The sequence below is a fragment of the Onychomys torridus genome, chromosome 10 (genome assembly GCF_903995425.1).
Source record: "Onychomys torridus chromosome 10, mOncTor1.1, whole genome shotgun sequence".
Classification (NCBI taxonomy): Eukaryota; Metazoa; Chordata; class Mammalia; order Rodentia; family Cricetidae; genus Onychomys; species Onychomys torridus.
Window position 1 is genome coordinate 78,113,132 of NC_050452.1, and position 21,853 is coordinate 78,134,984.

At 43.2% G+C, this 21,853-nt stretch overlaps 1 protein-coding gene across 3 annotated transcripts in view; it reads right to left on the minus strand.

Annotated features, from left to right (window-relative positions):
• Positions 1 to 10,269: 10,269 nt before the first annotated feature.
• Positions 10,270 to 21,853, minus strand: part of Gpat3 (glycerol-3-phosphate acyltransferase 3) — a 57,685-nt gene continuing 46,101 nt past the window's right edge. For all 3 annotated transcript variants that reach the window (XM_036200603.1, XM_036200604.1, XM_036200602.1), the window contains 6 exons: positions 18,754 to 18,869; positions 16,805 to 16,860; positions 15,818 to 15,903; positions 15,123 to 15,251; positions 14,803 to 14,882; positions 10,270 to 10,774 (listed from right to left, as the gene is read on the minus strand). In XM_036200603.1, the coding sequence (XP_036056496.1) occupies positions 10,663 to 10,774; positions 14,803 to 14,882; positions 15,123 to 15,251; positions 15,818 to 15,903; positions 16,805 to 16,860; positions 18,754 to 18,869 (579 nt within the window). In that variant the 3' untranslated portion in view covers positions 10,270 to 10,662. The remainder of the gene's footprint in view (positions 10,775 to 14,802; positions 14,883 to 15,122; positions 15,252 to 15,817; positions 15,904 to 16,804; positions 16,861 to 18,753; positions 18,870 to 21,853) is intronic.

Here is a 21,853-nt window from a genome sequence, read left to right on the forward strand (position 1 = left end):
GCCCAGAGATGCTGATGACAAATATATGTATCAATGAATGATAGACATGGATTATAAGTATAGATCATAGACAACTGATAGCTAGGTAGAGAGACAAAAATTCAGATGCAAGGTGTGTGTGTGTGTGTGTGTGTGTGTGTGTGTGTGTGTGTGTGTGTATACACTTCCTAGCTCTGTCCACTGACAGGCTTATAAGAACAGCAACACTGCAGAAGCAGTACGTACACCAGTACAAACTTTGTGTTCTACATACCATGTTCCACTAAAGGAAACCAAGTCCGTGAGGGAATAATTAATGGGGGAGGGGCAGAGAATGCTCAGAACAAGCTCAAAACAGCTCATGCCTGAAAGGTGGAACTGAAATAATGGGGTTGTTCAGAAAGACAGAAAAGCTAGGGGCTCCAGAGGTCAAATCTGAGACAAACTGTACATCAACATAAGTAATGCGGGCAACAGATTTTAATGTACTGTATGAAGCATGAAGGGATGAACTAGAAGCTTGCAGAATGGATACTTAGTCTCAAATATCTCCTCCCAAATGACTCTTAGAGGAAGTATAAAGTAGACATCACCCTCTTCAGACCAGATTAAATCACTCTTCCCCACAACTCAGGCTGAGGTCCTAACCCAGCACCGGAAGCCCCTCCTCCCCACAACTCGGGCTTATAAGAGGGGAGATGACACACAGAACAGAGAACAGAGAAAAGCCACGTGAATAAGAAGGCAGTCATGTTCAAACTTTTACCTCTGACTTCTGGCCTTCAGAACTATGAGAAATGCATTCCTGGCATCTTGTTATAGCAGTACTAGACAACCAATACATATTAATCAAACGCCAGGAGTGAACGCCCTCCTGAAGGAACAAACAGAAGCACGGACCACCTAGGAAGATGTGGTGGGAAGGATGCACATGTCTTGTTACTTCTTCCAAAATGTAATGCCTATGCCAAACCGTGAGAACATACCAGAGGCACCCAAGTCAAGGATAATATACCCAAATTAACCAGACTATCATTTTCAAAAGTTATCAGTCATGTGGACTAGCCAATGAAGGATGGAGGAATGATGATGCATTTACCTGTTGTTTAAGCAAAATAATGGTCAAGCTACAGTCCATCCTGGAGTAACATAGAACCTAGGACTAACGGGCTGACCCCAGCGATGCCTTGCCTAAAATCCATGTAATAGCCAACATGGCACCTTCACGTGGGCTCTTTTTCCACAGAGACACAAGGCCAAGCAATGTGCTAGGTGAAGCTGCATTTTCTCAAACATTTGGCACCATTGGTCAGTCAAATTTTCGCAGAACTTTCTAAATAGGGATGGATTCCCAGAGTCATTTCCTCTCATGTCCTGAGCAAAATTGTGGTTCCGAAGGACCAATCCCTGAAGCTACGTACACCAGCACTGAGAATTCTGATAAAGGTCAGACAGAGCTCAATTGGTGCTCGGTTTTAGCAACACATAGGAGGAGCCAGGGCTGCATGTATCAAAGATGGTTCCACAGTAATCAGGCTCCCACCACAGTTAGAACCACAAGAGATTCACAGCACAGGAGTATCTTCACAGACTGGCAGGCTCCCTGCTTGTGGTCAGTCTGGGCCATTGACACTGTAAGAAGAAAACCACAGACCTTGCAGCTTCCTTCAGCTGCTTTCTGCCACAGGGTCGCTGTGTTTGTGGTGTGGGAACCTCCTGAGCTCCATGTGGTAGTTCACGTCTCCCTGTGCCTCACCTACCTTGTTAAAAAAATCATTCTTCAGCAAACTATTAATTTGAAAACATGGTAGAGATGTAGCTCAGTTGGCACAGTACTTGTCTCCCATGCCTGAAGCTCTGGTTTGATCCCCAACACTGCATAAAGTCAGGAGTGGTGGTGCACAACTGTAATCCTAGCCTTTGAAGGGTGGAAATAGGAAGAGCATTGGTTCAAGGCCAACCTCAGCTACCTGACAAGTTTGAGGCCAGATTGGACTATAGACTGTAGGAGACCCTCTTTCTCAAAGCAATAATAATTTGCAAAAAGCAAATCCAATAAAACCAGCAATGACTCTAAAGGAGTACTTTTGCTCTGAAAACAATAGACAAATCCAGGTTAAAAGACAGGATTGAGGTAGAAACCATCCATTCCCCACTTCCAAATGTGAGCAAGACAAATGACTTGTATCAAACTTTAGTGCTAAGTAACAGCAAAAGAAATAACACCCCCCCACACCAAGGATTTAAAACTACTCGGGAAATCAAAGAGAATGAAAGGCTTAGAGCACCACATGGATTCATGTCAAAAATATAAGGCAGAGAAATCAAAAGATGGGGCAAAGGGTTCATTGGAGCTGTGAGAACCTCCCTGACTTGAAAACATTGATCCACAGATGTAAAGCCAGATGCCCAGCCACTGAGTAACAGAAATGCATACTGGACACACCTTCACCATCACACCTCCCTCCCCACCAAAATCCCCAAAGTCACCAAATAGTAACAAATCCATCAAGAACAAATGTTTTCTTTTTTAAACACAGGATGTTACATCAGACAGTTGTAATACACAACTTGAGAGGTAGAGACTAACCTTGAGAGGGCATCTAACCTAAGGTGCCAATCCCAGACTGTGGCCTTGTATCATCCATCTCTCACCACATCCTTCTATCCATCAGGAGCTCTAGGTTGGTAACACCTTACTTCAGAAACAAAACAGAAGACAGCTGTTCTCACGAGAAACCAACAACCCCATCTTTGATTTGAAGATGTCTATAGGATTCCTTAAGTCACACACACACACACACACACACACACACACACACACACACACACACACACACACACGGAATGACAGTCACCAGGATTGTGTGAGTAAGCTGAGGATAGTCTGATCACACAGAAACCTTCCTGAAGATGGCTCTCTGCACAGGTTGTCACACTACTTTCTGTGTCCACTTCTCCATAGAGGACTTCTCATCCAAGTCCAGGGTATGCCATGGTAGGTCAAGAACTCTTAGTGTTCCTCAAACCTGCTGTCTGCAAACACATCCAGGACAAAGTGCTACAATGAAAAATGGGCAACCTCAAAGCTCAGATAATGAGTCTGTAGGAGGCTTAGGTGCAAGGTCATATCTGATGGAGTTTTTCTACTGAGCCCTTGATACCTCATTTATGGTAATGAAGATTCAGAAACACCAGAATCCTCCTCTCCCCCAACCTCTGTCTCTGAATGTGTGGTTATGTTTGAGATGAAATCTCATACTACAGCCCAAGTTGGCCTAGAACTTACTATGTAGACAAAGTCAGCCTCAAACCCACCGCAATCATCCTGCCTCAGCCTGCTGAGTGCTGGGATAGCAAGCGTGACCTATGAAGCTTGGAAAACAGTAGAAGGAGTAGTTGTTCTCCTTCTAGAAAGTCTCCTGTAGTGCAGGCTGGCTTCAAACTTACTTTGCAGCCAAAGATAACCTGTAGCACGAATCTTAGAGTCTCATTAATAAAATCAAACTCAGTGCCAGGTATTGGGGTGAATGCTGGAAGATCAGAGAGACAGAACAAGCCACAGCTTCCTCACCTCACCAATTCCTCAGCTGATCCTGTTTCCTCAGACTGGAAGCTTCTGTGTCCTCATCCAAATGGGTATCAGCTGAACTGCTGCTCAAAGCCTAAATGCTTAACCAGCCAAAAGCTTCTAGTTACTGGTCCTCACACCTTATATACCTTTCTGCTCTCTGCTATCACTCCCTGGGATTAAAGGCTCACTTTCTGGGATTAAAAGCATGAGTCACCATGCTTGGCTGTATCCTTGAACACACCGAAAGCCAGATAAATCTCAGCCTCTGGAATGCTAGGATTAAAGACGTGTGCTACCACTGCCTATCCTCATGTTTACTATTGTGGCTGTTCTGTACTTGATCCCCGATAAGTTTGTTAGAGTGCACAATATTTTGAGGAACACAATACCACCACAATAACCCTAAACTTTTTTCTTATTTTCAATTATGTCTGGATACGTACATGTTGGTATGTGCATTGGATCCCCTGGAGCAGTACAGATGGATGTGAACTGTCTGATATATGCTGCTCTTCAGCCATCTCTTCAGCCCCAACCTTGATCTTCTGATCCTGCCTCCAGTTCCCCAGTGCTGGAATCACACAAGTATGCACCCCACAGAGTACAGTATTATTTCTAAAACAATATTAGAGCTGGGGCTACGGCTCAATTAGAGTGAATACCTAGCATGCACAATGCCCCACACTGGGTCTGCTGTGAAATAATGCCTTTGTACACTGGTTTAATAAAACACTGATTGGTCAGTAGCCCGGCAGGAAGTATAGGTGGGATAAGCAAACAAGAATTCTGGGGAGAGGATGGCTGAGTCAGGAGATACCAGTCCACCATCCAGGGAGCAACATGTAATGGCACACAGGTAAGGCCACAGAACACGTGGCAACATATAGATTAACAAAAATGGGCTGAGTTTAAGTGTAAGAGCTAGTCAGTGGTAGGCCTGAGCTAATGGACATACAATTTATAAGTAATATAAGCCCCTGTGTGTTTATTTGGGTCTGAGTGGCCACAGGACTGGACAGGACACGGAAAAACTTCCAACTACATTTGGTGTACCAATGTGGGGCTCTCAAATTTCTGTAAAGCCTAAAAGAGTTTTAAAAGGGCTTCTAAACACACAATAATGGAGCCAAAAACAGTTTCTACTTCATGTCTCATACAAGCCAAGATAAAGTACAGAGACACCATGGAGTGCAGACTTGAGTATGGTGGGTTCACAGTATGAGGGCTTGAGTGCAGCATGGCAGACTCCTGTCACCATACACAGAGGCATCTCAAGCCTCGCAGTATGCTGTGTGGTGGATTTCGCTTTTGCTAATACAGACACACACACCAAAAAAAAAAAAAGAGGTTTCTAGGCTACACGCTGCTGGATGGAGGCATGGATCCACTGCTTCCCAGAGTAGGCGGTGAGCATGATTCCCCCAGAGATGGCAGTAAGCACAGTTCTGCCATATTGGAAAACTGAGGTGTGCGGAGCCAGCAGCCAAAGCTGCCATTTCAGTCCTAGTAATGCTGCTGCAGTTTAAAGCAATAGATTCACAATAAGGCAGATTCAGATGGAACAAGACTTTAAATGGTTTACAGTGTGTGTAAAAATGTACATAGGCTTAGCAGAGGGAAGAAAATGAATATAGACAGTTATATAAAGAAGTAGTTTTAAAAAATAGTCTTTAAAAAGACAGTAAAGGTAATATAAAAATAACCCTCATAAAGATGGGATATTACACAGAGAATCTAGATTGTGTTGTCTTTGATATTTTTAACTGTAGAAAGACATTTGATTGTAAAAGCTGTTAAATTAAACCAATATATATATTTTGAAGGTATCTTGACTTCAAAATTTGGATCTAAGGATATGTTGCTTTGGAAAGAAGGCTCTGCTTTTGTTTCTACAGAAAGCCAGAGGATGTGGATCTGTGCCAGATTAAGATACATCAGGTTTGACCAGCCAAGACCCCCTGAAAGGTCTCCAATGACACCATGGACCAGATGATCCAACATCCAGAATGGATTCAAAGCAACTGGCTCAGACTATGCAGCCTCACAGACTATTTCAGTCAGTATTTGACCCTAATTCTTAATTTTCTCAGGATCCCCATAAGAATATAGCACCCATGGGGGGGGGGGGGGGGGGGCATGCCTTTAATCCCAGCACTCAGGAGGCAGAGACAGGTGGATCTCTATGAGTTCGAGGCCAGCCTGGTTTATAGAGTGAGTTCCAGGACAGGCACCAAAGCTACACAGAGAAATCCTGTCTCGAAAAACCAAAAATAAATAAATAAGTAAAAAACATGCCCACATTCCCAAAAAATGGATTATGGATGTTTGTCTTTGTTTAGGTTGTTGGTTACAAATTGTTACTGGTCATAGTCAATATCTTTCTAAAAGAAGAAAGAGGAATACGATATGGAAATATAGGATATAGATATGATAGGATAAAAGGTTGGATTGTTGGACCCATTTTTTTTTTATTTGTTTGGTTTTTTTGTTTGTTTGTTTTTTGAGACATGGTTTCCCTGTGTAGCTTTGTGCCTTTCCTGGAACTTGTTTTGGAGACCAGGCTGGCCTCGAACTCCCAGAGATCTGCCCCCCTCTGCCTCTCAAGTGCTGGGATTACAGGCATGCGCCGCCACCACCCGACTAACCTATTTTTAAAGAGCAACTTGTTTAAAATGTTTTACATTACTATAGATTTTAGCATATTGATAGAAATTTAAAGTTAATTTTGTTATACTCTATGTATATTTCTACTCTTGTTTAAAGTATTTTGTTTGTGCAACTCATTTGAAATTGTAGTGTATAGTTGAGAAATAAAGATTAATAATTAGTCATCTATGATAATCAAACTTATAGTCATGTTAGTTAAGTTTTCTAGGGATACATAGATATATTTCAATTAGGTAGATAATCTTTAAACACTTCAAAGACCTACAGAATATGGCATTTAAAATGTTTTTAAAAACTTAGACTTTCAGCCAGGCGGTGGTGGTGCACGCCTGTAATCCCAGCACTCAGAAGGCAGAGCCAGGTGGATCTCTGTGAGTTCGAGGCCAGCCTGGTCTCCAAAGCGAGTTCCAGGAAAGGTGCAAAACTACACAGAGAAACCGTCTCAAAAAACAAAACAAAACAAAACAAACAAACAAAAAAAAACACTTAGACTTTCTGGACAGTGAGATACGTCTAGATACGTCTGCTCCTGGCGGCACCAATTTACTTCAAAGAGAAAGATGGGCATCAAAGACACTCCTTATGGAATTTATCTTCTTCTTGGCAAAAATAGCTATTTGGGAAAGAAACTATTCTTGCTTGGACTGGTTGACAAAATGTTTTATCGACTGGACATCCATAGAAAGGTGACCACTGAACTTTGCAAGGTGAGATGGTCCTTCAGATTCCTGCTTCACAGAGGAAATGCCAGACATTCTACAGGACACAGAGAAAAGTGATTGAGAGACTCTAGGCCTGTGGGCTGAAGATGGATGCCCCAACATTACAGAGTAACTTTGGATGACTGTCCAGGCAGGCAGCTGTCTTTGTCATTCTAGATTTTTGGAAGTTGCTTACAATGTTCTTCCTGTTTACTTAGGTCATACTTTTTCCTTCCTTCTGAGGTCTTTGATGTAGTTGAAGACTAGATAATTATAACTCTGGTTTTCCTTGCTTATGATAAGAGAAAAAGTAGATACAAAACTTTAGACTCACAAATACAGGATAGACTATTTTCTTTAGTTTTGCCAAATACAAATAGACTAGGTATTGTAACTTTAATTCTTGCTTGGTAAGTGTTTGTTATATGTAATTTTACTAGGCTAAAGTTAAAACTTTCTTTTTAATTAAACAGAAAAGGGGAAATGCTGTGGAATAATGTTTTTGTACACTGGTTTAATAAAACACTGATTGGCCATTAGCCAGGTAGGAAGTATAGGTGGGATAAGCAGACAAGGAGAATTCTGGGGAGAGGAGGGCTGAGTCAGGAGACACCAGTCCACCATCCAGGGAGCAGCATGTAATGGCACACAGGTAAAGCCACGGAACACTTGGCGACATATAGATTAACAAAAATGGGCTGAGTTTAAGTGTAAGAGCTAGTCAATGGTAGGCCTGAGCTAATTGCCATACAGTTTATAAGTAATGAAAACCTCTGTGTGTTTATTTGGGTGTGAGTGGCCACAGGACTGGACAGGACAGAAAAATTTCCAACTACACTGGGTCCCCAGCACTGCATATAATAATAGTAATAATAATAACAATAACAATCCTATAAACAGGTATGGGGGTGCAAGCCTGGAATCCCAGAACTAGGAGGTTGAGGGATAGAGGCAGGGTAAGAAGTACAAGGTCAGTCATGGCTACAGAGAAAGTGTGAGGTCGGCCTGGACTACATGAGACCCTGTCTCAAAGAAATTTTTTATCAAAGTAGTATTAGGACCAGATATGGTGCTGCATACCTTTAATCCCAACACTCCAGAAGCAGAGGCACACTGATCTAAATTCAAAGCCAGCCTGGTTTGTACAGTGAATTCCGGGCCTGCTAGGGCTACAGAGACCCTGCCTCAAAAACAAAACAAAACAAAACAAAAAGCTTAACAATAGGAGAGTTCTAAGGTTCGTGAGACAAATCTGACCAGCATTAGTGTTCCAAAAACACATTGAGCAGCAAAGCCATCCTGCAAGAACTCAGAAACTCATGTAGATAGAAGTCCTAAAGAATGAGCGTTCTGAGGTAGCATGAGATTAACTAGCATAAGTGCCAGCATTATTACTGTCCTCACACGCTTTATGAAAGACACATTTTATCTGTGTCCAAACACAGCAACTTTTCTGGGAACTGGAACATGAAATGGATTTAGTAATTCAGGCCTTACTGAATACTAAAAGTGAAAAGAAACAGGAACCTCTCTTTCTGAGAAAAAAAAAAATACAAATAAATCAAACAAAGGATCACTTCAGCACAGCTGTATGTGCTGATTCTTCATCACAATAACCCTAGTCCGGCTTTAGGGGGAGATAAAACCTAAGCAACAGACCCAGGACACCCACTGGACATGTGGGACACCCACTGGCCATGAGAGATACCCACTGGCCATGAGGGACACCCGTGCTCAGTTTCCTTTGGATCTAATCATCCAGAGGAGTACTGGTAGTATGTGCCAGGCCTGCCTATCTAGTCAATTACATGTAATTGCTGAGTTCACCTGCAAAATACCCCTAGCCTGGGGCTTTAAGGTGGGATTCAAGGGCCAGATTCCAAATGGCTAGGCCATAAACCAAGGTGAAAAAGAAAGTGGTGGCCAATGTTCTGGGCTGTCTTAACTAGGGTTACTATTGCTGTGATGAACACCATGACCAAAAGCAACTTGAGGAAGAAAGGGCTTATTTCACTCAGCTCCATATAATAGTTCATTATCCAAAGCAGTGAGGTACAAACCGGGAACCAGGAGCTGATGCAGAGGCCATGGAGGGGTGCTGCTTACTGACTTACTCCTCGGGGCTTGCTCAGCCTGCTTTCTAATAGAACCACATCAGGCTGGGCCCTTCCCCATTGATCATTAATTAAAAAAAAAAAAAAAAAAAAAAAAAAAAAAAAACACCCCACAGGCTTGCCTACAGTCCAACCTAATCTCTCTCTCTCTCTCTCTCTCTCTCTCTCTCTCTCTCTCTCTCTCTGTGTGTGTCATTTTTCAAGACAGGGTTTTTCTGTAGCTTTGGAGCCTGTCCTGGAACTCACTTTGGAGACCAGGCTGTCCTCAAACTCACAAAGATCCTCCTGGCTCTGCCTCCCGAGTGCTGGGATTAAAGGCATGCACTACCACTGCCCACTGACATTTCTCAACCCTTGTTTGTTACAAGAAAGGGGGTGGGGGGAGCAAAGGAAGAATAATGCAACATTCATTTAAAAATATAGAATTTATTCATAGTCAGACAGTTCACTTTCTGTACAGGGTTACTCTTGAGCTAACAGCCTCAAGAGCTAAGAGCGTAATATATTGCTATCAAATATTGCTCATGCTATCGGACTCAGAGAATGCTTGTTTTCCCTTTTAAAAAGGTTAAGGCTCAGTTTCCAAAAGGTAATTAAACCACTTAGTTTTCCACTTAAAAGGCTGGGAAAGTCTAGGACTAAATCACTACAGTGAGGTTGGTGGGGTGGGAGGCAAGCTCCACGGATGCTCACTCCTTCATACTGAAGATAGTGTGATTGTTTCTTTAAAGGCTCCTTCCCTTTGAAAAACATGTTTTGTTACCAAAAAGAAAAAAAAAAAGGACAAAGAAGATCTCTAGCATACAAACAAAAAAAACGTTAACTGTGCTTTTCCCACTGTGGCTGGATAAAATGTGTTGTGGGAACAAACACCACTCCTACACGGTCCTTAAAGAATCTAACCAATCATCTCTCTCATAACACTTGAAGAAAAATCATCTCCATTCCATTCCTTTCAGATCAGGTGACCACAAATTTGTCCTTTCCCCTAAAAATTACCCTCCATTTTTCTTTCAACCTTAGAGCAGAATGTAACCATAACTGTGGCCATAATGGGAATGCGCTGTGGTGTGATCCCACCACTTACAACATTGAAATCAACAGCTAGGTGTGGTGGCACATGCCTGTAACCCTAGCACTTGGGAAGTGGATACAGGAATAGTGAAGAGTTCCTGGCCAGTCTTGGGTGAGTTTGAAGCCAGCCTGGGCTACATAAATAAGAACCTATCTCAAAAATAAAAATAAAAAATAATAAAAATAAAAGAAATGAAAAGGAGAGGGAAATCAAATTACAGAGTTTGGAGCTGTTTTTGAGAATTACCTTATTGACAAGCTCCAAAGCACTTTTTTGCAGACAAAGATTTCAATCATCAATGACACACCATTTTACAAAAGGCAGAATCTGCTTCCACTCAAGAATCAGCCTTGTAATTCATTGAACCAACACTATAACAAAAATGTCGTGTGTGGGGCGCACCTGCGCGTTCTGCCTCTGGTGTGAAGAGGCAGAGACAATCAGCCAGTAGAAAAGATTAACAATAAACAAGCAAAAAACACTACAACAAACGATGTTATAAAATGTCCCATCTGAAGGCCTGCTCTGGGAAGCCAGTTCATCCACGGCGCCTCAGTCCCGCTCCAGGTGGGAAGAGCCGTTGCCCACAATCATCTTGCTGTAATTCTTCTGCTGTTCTTCCTTGAAGGTGTCCTTCACCTTTGCCCTCTTCAGTCCTCCGTCCCTGTGGACAGAAAGGCGTACATAGGAAAGATACTCTGCCAGGGAAGTAATGGGACCACATGGTAGCACGTGCCTCGTGGTACCAGGACGCTTCATAGAAACAGGAAGAGCAGGTTCTGGTCTCTCTCTACAAATAACCAAGGGTGTGTTCCTTGGAGCAATGGACACGCTCTCTGAGCTTGGTCAAAATGGAGCAGAATACCGCCTGCACGCCATTTCTCCCTAAAGAGGCAGACGTTTTCTGGTGCTGGGAATTGAACCCAAGGCTGTGTGCATGCTAAGCAAGTGCTCTACCACTGAGCTACACCCCTAGCCTTCATTCTGTTGTATTCAATATTTAAACAGAAACAAGGATTATTAAAGCCAAGATGTTTCTTCAGATTCTTCCCTTGGAAAACCAAACATTGGTTTTTCACTAGCTGTGGCTTGCTGAGAAACCCTGTGAAAAGTTGTAAATACACACACATGAAACGATAAGAGTGTTATCCATGTATGAGTTATAAACACAGGCAAGTTTCTTTAAAATAAATTATTTAATAATTATTCGAATCTAACCCTATGTTTAACATTTTTATTTTTATTCAAAACATATTTATACTTTTATATTCCAAAACAGATTCAAGATGAATCAAACAACAAAATTGTAAGAAGTTGGCACAGTAGAAACAGCCTTCCTCCACTCAAAGCTTTGAACTCTCTCCAGGGCTGTGAACTACAGACCTCTCTGTGTTATAAGGTAAGGGCTCTGAGTGTCTTTCCTTCTTTGAACACAAGGAACAGAAACTCGAAGGGCTGGAAGGAGAGCGGGCTACCAGGGATTGTTCCTCCCCCATTACAATACAGTAGATTTTAACCCCTGGAGGTGGGGGCTGAGAACTTGCTTACTTTCTATGCGGACTATTGAACTCTAGCCCAGTTAGGCAAGTTCTAACAGTGCCAAATGATCATAGGTTACACAGTGAACTCAATGCCACCGGGCCAGTGCTTGACCTTCAGACAGACACCTGCCTGAAGCCAGGGCAATGTTCAGGCCCATAGAGTGAAATCTAAAGCCCAGCCTTCAACTTGAGAATGGACCACCATTCACAGACTTTTTCAGGGGGTCGAGTATGGGAAGTTCCCATGAAATAAAACTGTAGGTTGTGGTTGGGTCCTAAGATTTGTACACATAAGCCTCTTCACCTCTAACTATCTGTAGCATTTACACAGATTTTGAGTAGTGAGAAACAAAGGAGGAGAGAGAAGAACCTTTTTCTTTAGGCCTGAACTAAACTAGACAGTAACACAGACGCTGCTGCTTCTGATGTTAATAATGCCTGTTCTTAAATCTCCTGGTATTGCCCCCAGTGAACCACCCCAGCTATGATCTCTCACCTCTAGAGGCTTCAAAGTTCTATCAAACTCCCTACTTCACTCACAGCAGAGCTTAGTTCTTTAGGAAGGCGTGGCCACATAATAGCCAGCTTAAGATCATACAGCAAAAAGCCAGGCATGGTGGTGTGCGTCTTTAGTCCCAGCACTCGGGAGGCTGAAGAAGGTAGATCTGAGTTTGAGGCCAGCCTGGTCTACAAAGTGAGTTCTAGAATAGCCAGGGCTACACGGAGAAAAAAAAACAAAAAATTAAAGTTAAAAATAGCACACACACACACACGAGAGAGAGAGAGAGAGAGAGAGAGAGAGAGAGAGAGCCAAAAAAAAAAAAATCACAGCGATTCTCGTTCATCTGCAAAGAAATCAGTCTAGACATGTTCACTCACACTCAGCAGGTGAGTGAAAAAATATACCTGGAAAGGCAGGAAGGCTTTTCCTTTAGGAAAAACAGGCCAGGTAGTTAAAAGGAATATTGTTTATAAAATGGCATATGATTCAGTAAAAGGAAATGGAAACGTTCAAAGGATTTGTTTTGGTGTGTTTTGTTTCTGTGAGACAAGGTCTGACTGTGTTGCCAGGATGGCCTGAAATTCACTATTCATCACAGGTAGACCTGGAACGCATGGGAATCCTCCTGCCTTGGTCTCTCAATACTAGGACTCCAGGTGAAGATCCTTGTTGACAGAATCTGACATGACAGTGAGTCTACCCTGTGGCTGACTGCCTATGCACTCTCTCCCCTCTCTCCTCTCTCCTCTCTCTCTCTCTCTCTCTCCCCTTGCTTTTCTCCCTGTGTCTGAGACCACAGACCCAGCCACAAGCTTTTCGTGACAGCTTCAGACAGGGCTAGCATGCCGGGTAAGAGGAAGCGTTGGAAAGAGGATTTAAGAAGACGAAAGAGGAAGACAGCTACACACATGAACTTGAAGGGTCACTAAGACACTTTTTGCCTCAGGCCTAGAGTTTTGTGATGTTACAGTGTTTGCCAGTTTAACATTTCCAGATTAGATTACACGATGTAAAATGTTTATCTTAGCCTGCGGCTTAACACAAATCAGCTGCTGTTAGTCAAGAATTCATACTCCCAGGGACTCATCTGGCACCTACTTTCATTTCCACCAATTTCCAAAGTTTGGCTAATTAGCATAATAACTTCTAAAATGACTTTTTTTCCTATAAAAATTAGCGTCAAAAGAGCACAGTAGGGGTTGGGGATTTAGCTCAGTGGTAGAGTGCTTGCCTAGCAAACACAAGGCCCTGGGTTCTATCCTCAGCCCCCCCCCCAAAAAAAAGAGCACAGTGTTTGCCAGAAATAGGCTGGGATGGTATAAATTAACTGGTTTCGAGCGAGGTGAATGGGCAAATATATATATTTTAGTGATATGCCCTACTATTGGATAAAGGAATATAAAATGCTAGCCAGCCCATCTTTAAAGATGTAGCCCCTAAATAGTCCTGGGCCCCTACACTGAGGATGTTCTTAACACGGAAATCAAATCCTAGAACAACACTACAATTGCCTCAATTGAACTCATCATATAAAGTGTTCTGAAACACCCACAAAGGACATAGAGACTTCACTGAGTTTGCTGTACTTGACATACAGACCATTTGATGACAGCTCACTCATACAGGGATCGACCTCCTATTACATGGTGGGTACAGTTAACCCTCACTGTTCACTGCTTTACTCTGGATATTTCTATTGTCACAATTTATAAATGGAAGCCAAACTCCCAGGGTGACAATATTTGACAGTGAGGACTTTAGGGCATTATTAGGGTCAGGTGAGGTCAAAAGGATGGAGCTCTTAGAGTGAGGTTAGTGCCCTCATAGCAAGAGGCACTAACTAGAGAGCTTGCTCTCTCCAGGCTTGAACAAAGAGAAGCTCATGAGAAATGGAGAAAGTGGCCTTCTGAAACACAGGGAGGAGCCCTCGCCAGAGACTGGTGGTGCAGCATCCGAAGCCCAAACCTCCAGCCTTCAGAACTTACAGAAAACAAATTCTGTGAAGACACCGCTCTGTGGTATTGTTATGGCAGCCCAAGCTGACTAATGCACACACCTACATTAGCCTACCTGGGGGGCGGGGGGGGGGGGGCAGTGAAAGAAAGCTATAGTTATCCATCACCAAAATAACCCACTTCCTTTCTTCCAGTTCCTAAGTGTTCTGATCCAGTTACAGTTACAGTGGAACACAAACAGCCCTGCCCCCGAAACCAAGCTGCCTTTCTCTCCCTTCTTCAGTAAAAGAACCCTCATTTTACCTGAGAACATGGTCATCCAGAGCAAACACTGCATCACCCAGTGTCCTTTGCAGCTAACTGCTACCCCAAGACTTACAGCAGATAGATACAAGTTTAAGTTATGTGTGCAATTTCTAGCATGTGCACCTATGGAGACGGCTGTGTCCGTCCTTTTTCAAAGGCCCCCAGCCAGCCGTTTGCTGTGCACACTTGGGCCATAAGTTAGAAGCACCTATTGAGGGTGGTTTAGGAATGAAGGAGAAGCCGTTAGCCAGCCTGGACTCTGGTGCTTAAGTGGGAGAGTAAAGCCTTTACCCTGTTTAAGTCTTTGCTAGGTACTTCTTGCTAAAGCTGTAGCTAACCAGTGCAGATTTACAGAATATACAGAGAGCGCTCCTGGGAAGACTCTTACCAGGGAAGTTCAGTCAGCCCCCCTTGGACAGCGATGGCGGATTTAACCCTGTTTGCAAACTGCACGGCATCTTCTCCTTCCTGGGTAAGTGAAAAAGTTACACATCTTGAGTATGAAGTTTTTAAACACCATAAAATATCTCATAATTGTTTTTGTTTGGTTTTATAGAACTAAATATAGTGCTAAGAAACAACCCTTTCACTACGAACAAAGAAAAGCATGATGGGAGGAATGGAAAGACCCAAGGCTTTAGGCAAAGGTTTTCTTGCTGTTATCTGACTAAATAAAGCATCATGGACTGGACGTTATCTCAGTGATACCTCTCTGGTCATGGGAGGCATGTACCACACATCGCAGACGATGGCCCAGCTGGTCATTATCCGAAGCAAGTAGCTCACCATGTTGTATTTACTACTGTTCCAGAATGCATCACCAAACTGGGGGTTATACTGAAGAAAAAAAGAAAGACAAGACATTTCAGCCATGAATCCCATGCAGGCTTCTTCCATCCAAGTCAGTGTTTTTCAGGTGGTAAGATAAAGGAGCCTATCAGACCCCAAGAGAATTTACTTCACTTGACAGAATTTTTCACAAGATCTAAGCCAGTAGAGCCCAGAGTGCTACACTAAGAAAACTATTGATGTGACTCCGCACTTAATTAGAAAGTAAATAAGAGCAAGAATCAATCAGATTTGCCCACCACTATATCCTGAGTATTAATACAATGTCTGCTGCATAGTCATGTTGTCTGTCCATCTGTCCATCTATCTTTCTATATCTATTCATCTACCTATCTCTGTATCTAAGTACCTACCTACTGTGTACATATCACCTACCAGCTCTCTATGCATGTATCTATCGCCTCTCTAGACAGAATGAGCACAAGTGTACAATGTAAAGACCCACAGAAGCTAACTGCACAAATGTTCCTCATTCTTGCATGCTTTAAATTTGTAACAATATCAAGTAAAGTTAGCAATCAAATCAACTGCTCCCTTTAAAACTCAGACTTTACCTTTATTGCCACTGGATATATGGTCCCTCCAATTTCAAAGCTTCCCTTTTTGAACATCATGACTGAAGTATTGTTGATGCAGGTACCTTGCAGAGGAGATGTGGAGTGAGTTGCTTTTTAAAAACAAAATTTTAAAAGGAATTGCTCTAAAGATTATTACATTTTTTATGTGGGTACATATGTTTGGTGGTCAGAGAACAACACAAGGGAGCCATGCCTCTCTTACACCTGTGGACCCCAAAAACTGAACTCAGGCCATCAGGCTTATAGGCAAGCTCCCCTACCTATTAAACCATCTCGCTGGCCCAGGAATTAATTTTCGATAATCTAAAACATCATCAAAGCTGCAGATACTTTAGTGCCACCCCACAAGTCAACCCTTGCTTTAAAAATAATTTACAAGTTTGGAGCAATTTTAACAGCAAACTTTTACTTTACCACTAAACACTCAGCAATAATCCCATCACAGCAATTGACGATTTTAATACATTTAAAAAAATAATACCTATAAAGTCATAGACCATGCTGCTTAATACCACTATGGAAAAAATTGCTTAAAAATCAAATAAGGCCAGGCGGTGGTGATGCCCACCTGTAATCCCAGCAATTGGGAGGCAGAGGCAGGTGGATCTCTGTGAGTTCGAGGCCAGCCTCCTCTACAAAGCGAGTTCCAGGACAGGCTCCAACGCTACAGAGAAACCCTGTCCTCGAAAAAAACAAAAAAATCAAATAAGTGCCAGGTGGTGTTGGCACACACCTTTAATCCCAGCACTCAGGAGGCAGAGGCAGGTGGATCTCTGTGAGTTTGAAGCCAGCCTGGTCTATATAGAGAGTTCTGGGACAGCCAGAGCTGTTACATAGAGAAACCCTGTCATCAAAAGCCAGGAAGAGAAAAGGCACCCATCCTTTCCTTTCAGAGTGCCAAACCTAGAGTGCCCCTCAGGTGGTTGGTTGCCACCAGCCATAGCTTGGTAGGCAGTCTCTTACCTTCAGGGAAGATTAATATGGGCAACTTTTTCTTATCAGCGACGTGTTCCTTCAATCTGTAAGAAAAAATAAAGGATCTGTGAGTCAATCTTGAGAAACAAAGAGATGAGAAAGTTTTTGTTTGTCACATCCCACTATCAGGAAGAAAAAGTCATAAGAGAAATAAGGGACAAAGAGAAAGCAATGAGGGGTCAGGGAATAAGGAGATCAGCACGCTTTCATTTCCTTTGGAGTGAGTAGGTTTGGGTCACTTCAGCCTACTCTGTCTGTGACAGGTGACAGGGTCTCCTTAGCTCAGGCTGGCCTTGAACTCACTACTTAGCAGCGATGGAGTTTGATCCTGACCTCCTGTTTCCTCTTCCCAACTCCTACAGTACAGGTGTGCACCACCAAGTCCAGCTCTGCTAGCTTCAAGAAAGAGATTTCTAGATTGCCAGGTGCCATGAGCACTCCGCCCTTCTCTGGGTCGATAATTCCTCATGTGAAAAAACATGGGAGCTCTGGTAGTGCACGCCTTTAATCCCAGCACTTGGGAGGCAGAGGCAGGTGGATCTCAGCGAGCTCAAGGCCAGCCTGGTCTACAAGTGAGTTCCAGGACAGCCAGAGAAACTCTGTCTCGGAAAAAAAAAAAAGAAAGAAAGAAAGAAAAAAAAAAAAAAACAGGAATTTTGATCTGTCTGCATTATGGTCAGAAACTCCTCTGATGAATCAGGATGATGAACTTTCCTATCAAATCAAACACCACAGCCAGGGATAGTAATCCTTGTGCTCAGGAGGATGAGGCAGGAGGCTAGCACAAGTCAGTCTAGCCTAGGCTCCACAGAGAAGGAAAGGGTTTTCATGAGGAACATGGGCCACCCCTGCATGTGAGCACATCCTCTTCGGGGAAGCTTTTCCTCAGCTTTGTTCCTAGTGAGTTCATCTCTATGGAGCCCCAGAAAGACACTCCCTCCCTCCCTTTCCATGAAGATCTGCTGTGGTTTGGATGTACTCCCTACAACGGTGTGTTCACAGTTCAGCTGCCCCTTGTGGCACTAAAAAGTGGCAGAGCATGAGGTGCATGCTCTTGATGGGAAGACTGAGACCCTGCTCCCTCCACTCTCTCTTGCTTCCCAGTCGCCATGAAGTGAACAGATTTCCTCTGCCACAAACCTGGAGCGCTTGTTGCATAGTCACGAGCCCAAGCACAAGAGCCAAGGGAGCACACACTGCTTACCCCAAACCAGGAGCCAAAATCAACCCTTTCCCACTAAGTTGATTGTGTTTTGTGAGGGTCATAGATAGAAAGGCACAGCAGTGGTTATCAGCTCTCTGGTAACTAGGTTCAGAGTGGCAGTGGCCATTCAGCAAAAAGGAAAAAAAAAATCATTTATTCAGCAAATAAATTATCGGTATTTTTCTCTAAGGTGGTTCTCTTTTAAAAGTTCAGGGATTGGGGATTTAGTTCAGTGGTAGAGCACTTGCCTAGCAAGCACAAGGCCCGGGGTTTGATCCTCAGTTCCAAAAAAAAAAAAAAAAAAAAAAAAGCTGGGTGGTGGTGGCGCACGCCTGTAATCCCAGCACTCGGGAGGCAGAGGCAGGCGGATCTCTGTGAGTTCGAGCCCAGCCTGGTCTACAGAGCTAGTCCACGTCAGGCTCTCGAGTCACAGCAAAACAGACATCTGAGCTCTCCAGTCTGTTTACATGCAGCCACATATCCCCCTGACTACAGAACTATTACTTCAGTCCTACTAATGACTCCAGAAAAATAGAGTTTTGCATGATTTTGTTTTCATTTTAAGGTTTTTGGTGGGGGTTTTTTTTGGGTTTTTTTTTGGGGGGGGGTTGTTTTTTGGGTGTTGTTATTGTTGTTGTTGTTGTTGTGTTTGTTTTTTGCCCTTTGGCCAAAAGATCCAAGTCAATCAGCTTCTCTGTTACTTCAATGAAGGCCAAGGAACTGCACTGTTTACCTCTTAGTAACCAGATGTCGGTCCTTCATTTCTGAGCGCTCAAACCAGACGTGTGGACAAGCCTTAACCATGGCTCTCTGAATGACCCCCATCAATCCACCATGAACCTGTCCAACCTAGAAGTATCAGAAGAGACAGAAAAACATAAAGGTACAGCCATGGAAAAACTGCTAGGGGTCTTGTGAAGAGAGGGAATCCTATTCTCCCCTCAGAGAGAAGATTGGCTGCCTTTTACTGACAGATAAGTCTAAATCTAGTCAAAGGATCTGCAAAGCCCAGTGCAAGCCAAAATGTGCTCTTCAGCACCTAAAGTCTAGCTGGACAGTAAAGTCACTTTGCTCCACTAGCTATCCTAGAACTCTGAAAAACAGAGACACCTCAACTTCCTCAAGATCATGGAAATGCAAATCAAAGCTTCAGTGGACTGGGATTTCAAGTGTACCCAGATGACCAGGATGTAGCCTTGATCCCACACTCTGCTGCAAGGCTTTGCAGGAAGGAGAGAGGACATTTAACAGCTGTCAAGATTACATATTCAATTACCCTCCATTTCAATCATTTCTCCTCTAGAAATTCTCCCTGAAAAGCAAAATGAAAATACATACTCAAAGATTATTAGCTATAGTATTGTTTGTTATTGCAAAATATTGAAAACTACCTAAATGTCTAAATAACCAATGGTGTCAATGAGATGGTGGTGGGATGTGTGTGTGTGTGTGTGTGTGTGTGTGAATGTGTGTGAGTGTGAGTGAGTGTATGTGTGTGAGTGTGAGTTAGTGTATGTGTGTGAGTGTGTACATACACATGCATATACACAGTAGAATACTTTGCAGCTGAACAAAGGATACAGCTGACTTACAGGACAGATAAGGAGTGATGATCTCCAGACAATGGTGTTAAATGGCAAGGCAAACGAACAGACAAGTGTGTCATCTTTGGGGCAAGAGGAAAATGAAATGATATGTTTGCATTTTTTAACCCTCAAGAAGAAATAAGAAGGGATAACCAAGCAACAACGTCAGGAACCTACAAAGAGACCAACAATATTCTGAGGTCTTCAGTTTCAAATGTATTATCATCAATTCTTTGTTGGCCAGAGCACAGGAGAAATAGGGGGTGGTCTTAGAAACACAAAATCCTAGTTAAACAGTTGCTACAGTTTGAACACATCCCCTGGAATCCATGGACTAGAAACTGAGTCCCTGTACAACAGTGCTGGAGAAAGGACCTATGTGAGCGGTCTGGATCACAACAGCTCTGCTCAAATGAACAGTTAAAGCCATGACAAAAGGGCTCTTGCTGAGGCCGGAGAGGTGGCTCAGCAGTTAAGAGCACTTGCTGCTCTTGCAGAGGACCTGGGTTCAGTTACCAGCACCCACGTGGCAGCTAACCACTGTCTAGTTAGAGAATCCACTGCCTTTTCTGTCCTCCTACGGAGTTGCATGCCTATGATGCACAGACATGTATACAGGCAAGACATTCACATATAAAATGAAAATAAAGATCTTAACAAGTGGGATACTCTTGGGAGCAGGCCTCCTTTTATAATTCCAGCCTTCTGACACATGAAGACAGGACAATCAGATTTTCACTAGACATCTTGACTTTAGACTCTTCAGCCTGCATGGTGAGCCAATAACTTCCATTCCTCACAAGCACAAGATGGACCTGAGATAGGCAGATCAGGTGCCTAGGTCTCTGCCTCCCCTACCTACAATGAAATCTCAGGCCTGACTTAACTGCATCACAGAGAGCCAAACACAGTGGGTGGAATGTGCATGCCCCCACACACAAAATGCTGATGTGGAAAGTCCAGTCCCGTTCTGGGGCTCCAATGAGGGCTGCGTTGGGTGGGCTCAATATTAGGTAGGTACCTAAATATTGAGCTTACATACAAAATTGTGTTTGTATGACACATATGTATGTTTTTTCCATTTCTTTTATTTTTCAAAGTATATTGATTCCCAGTCTACCAAAAGATAAACAACCAACTCCTATCTCTTTTCCCAAAGATGGCAAAAGATTCTTTAGGTTCGAAAAAAAGCTCACTTAAATTAATGGTGTATTTAAAAAGGACTTTTCGGGCTGGAGAGATGGCTCAGTGGTTAAGAGCACTGGCTGTTCTTCCAGAGGTCCTGAGTTCAATTCCCAGCAACCACTTGGTGGCTCCCAACCACCTGTAATGAGATCTGGCGCCCTCTTCTGGCCTGCAGCAAGAACACTGTATACATAATAAATAAATCTTTTTTTAAAAAAGGGGGGGGGGACTTATCTAAGAGTTATCTATTCTCAGTATTTTATTTCACTTATTTATTTACTTTGGTAGGGAAATGAGTATGTATGTCAGGGTCTCACAGTGTAGCCCTGACCTCCTGGAACTTGCCATGTAGTCCAGGCTGGCCTCAAACTTACAGCAACCCTCTTGCCTCTCCCTCCCGAGCGCTAGGATTATAGGAATATGCCATCATATCCAGGTTTTGTGTGTGTGTGTGTGTGTGTTTTTCAAGACATGGTTTCTCTGTGTAGTTTTGGTGCCTGTCCTAGATCTCACTCTGTAGACTAGGCTGGCCTTGAACTCACAGAGATCCACCTGGCTCTGCCTCCCGAGTGCTGGGATTAAAGGCGTGCGCCGCTGCCGCCTAGCCTCAGGTTGTACTTTTATTTAGACTATTTTTTTTTCCTTTTCTGGCAGTGCTGGAGATAGATTTGGGGCTTGACATGTACTAGACAAGTATTCTATCACTCAGCCACGTCTGAAGCCACTGACTTAAAATTTTACACAAAGCAAACATGTAGCAGTAAGTGGGAATTTTTACAAAGGCCTTGCTGATCATATAACCCATGGATAGTAAAAAACAGTATGCATGCTGGCACTCCTCACTGACTCACAGCACATACTTGACCAGTAAGGCTTTCCCAGAAAAGCGCCCTAGACCACCAATATCAATGTGGAAAACTGACCCATGAACCAAACCTGACTTCTGCCTCACAGTCTGACCTACCATCCATAACCCTCAGATGTGAGATGAGGAGACAGCCCAGGACATTTATCTAGAATCTAGTCATCCTGTTCTCCACACCTCCTTAGGACACATTTAAC